The sequence below is a fragment of the Fukomys damarensis genome, unplaced genomic scaffold (genome assembly GCF_012274545.1).
Source record: "Fukomys damarensis isolate Sample0158 unplaced genomic scaffold, DMR_v1.0_HiC HiC_scaffold_19, whole genome shotgun sequence".
NCBI classification, from domain to species: Eukaryota; Metazoa; Chordata; class Mammalia; order Rodentia; family Bathyergidae; genus Fukomys; species Fukomys damarensis.
Genome location: NW_022900931.1, coordinates 66,100,775 through 66,101,116, shown reverse-complemented (window position 1 = coordinate 66,101,116; position 342 = coordinate 66,100,775). Strand labels below are relative to the sequence as shown.

At 68.7% G+C, this 342-nt stretch overlaps 1 protein-coding gene across 1 annotated transcript in view; it reads left to right on the top strand.

Moving 5' to 3' along the window:
• Positions 1-342, top strand: part of Cldnd2 (claudin domain containing 2) — a 1,613-nt gene that overhangs the window by 682 nt on the left and 589 nt on the right. The window contains exons 3-4 of the mRNA XM_010615681.2: positions 71-190; positions 288-338. Of these exons, the coding sequence (XP_010613983.1) occupies positions 71-190; positions 288-338 (171 nt within the window). The remainder of the gene's footprint in view (positions 1-70; positions 191-287; positions 339-342) is intronic.

Genomic DNA, 342 nt, shown 5'->3' with positions numbered 1-342 from the left:
GGACCTGGGTGGGCGGGGCCTGGTGCGGCCTCACCTGGCTGCGCTCACCTGGCGAGGGGGCGTGGCCCAGGGCTGCTGCTGATCACGGCGCTGACCAGCTACACCGCGGGGAGTGAGAGGAAGGACGACGGCTTCTTCTCCTGGTCCTATGTTTCAGGGTGGCTGGCTTTACCCTTCTCTGTTCTCGCGGGTAACTTGGCCGGTGGGGAGAGGGTGAGGTACTGCCCAGAGGACACCTCCCCGAGACTCCCCGGCCCGGCGCCCCTCTTCTCGCTCCCCTCCCGCAGGCTGCTGCCTCCTGCTGGCGGACATGATCCTGCAGAGCACGGAGGCCATCGGCGG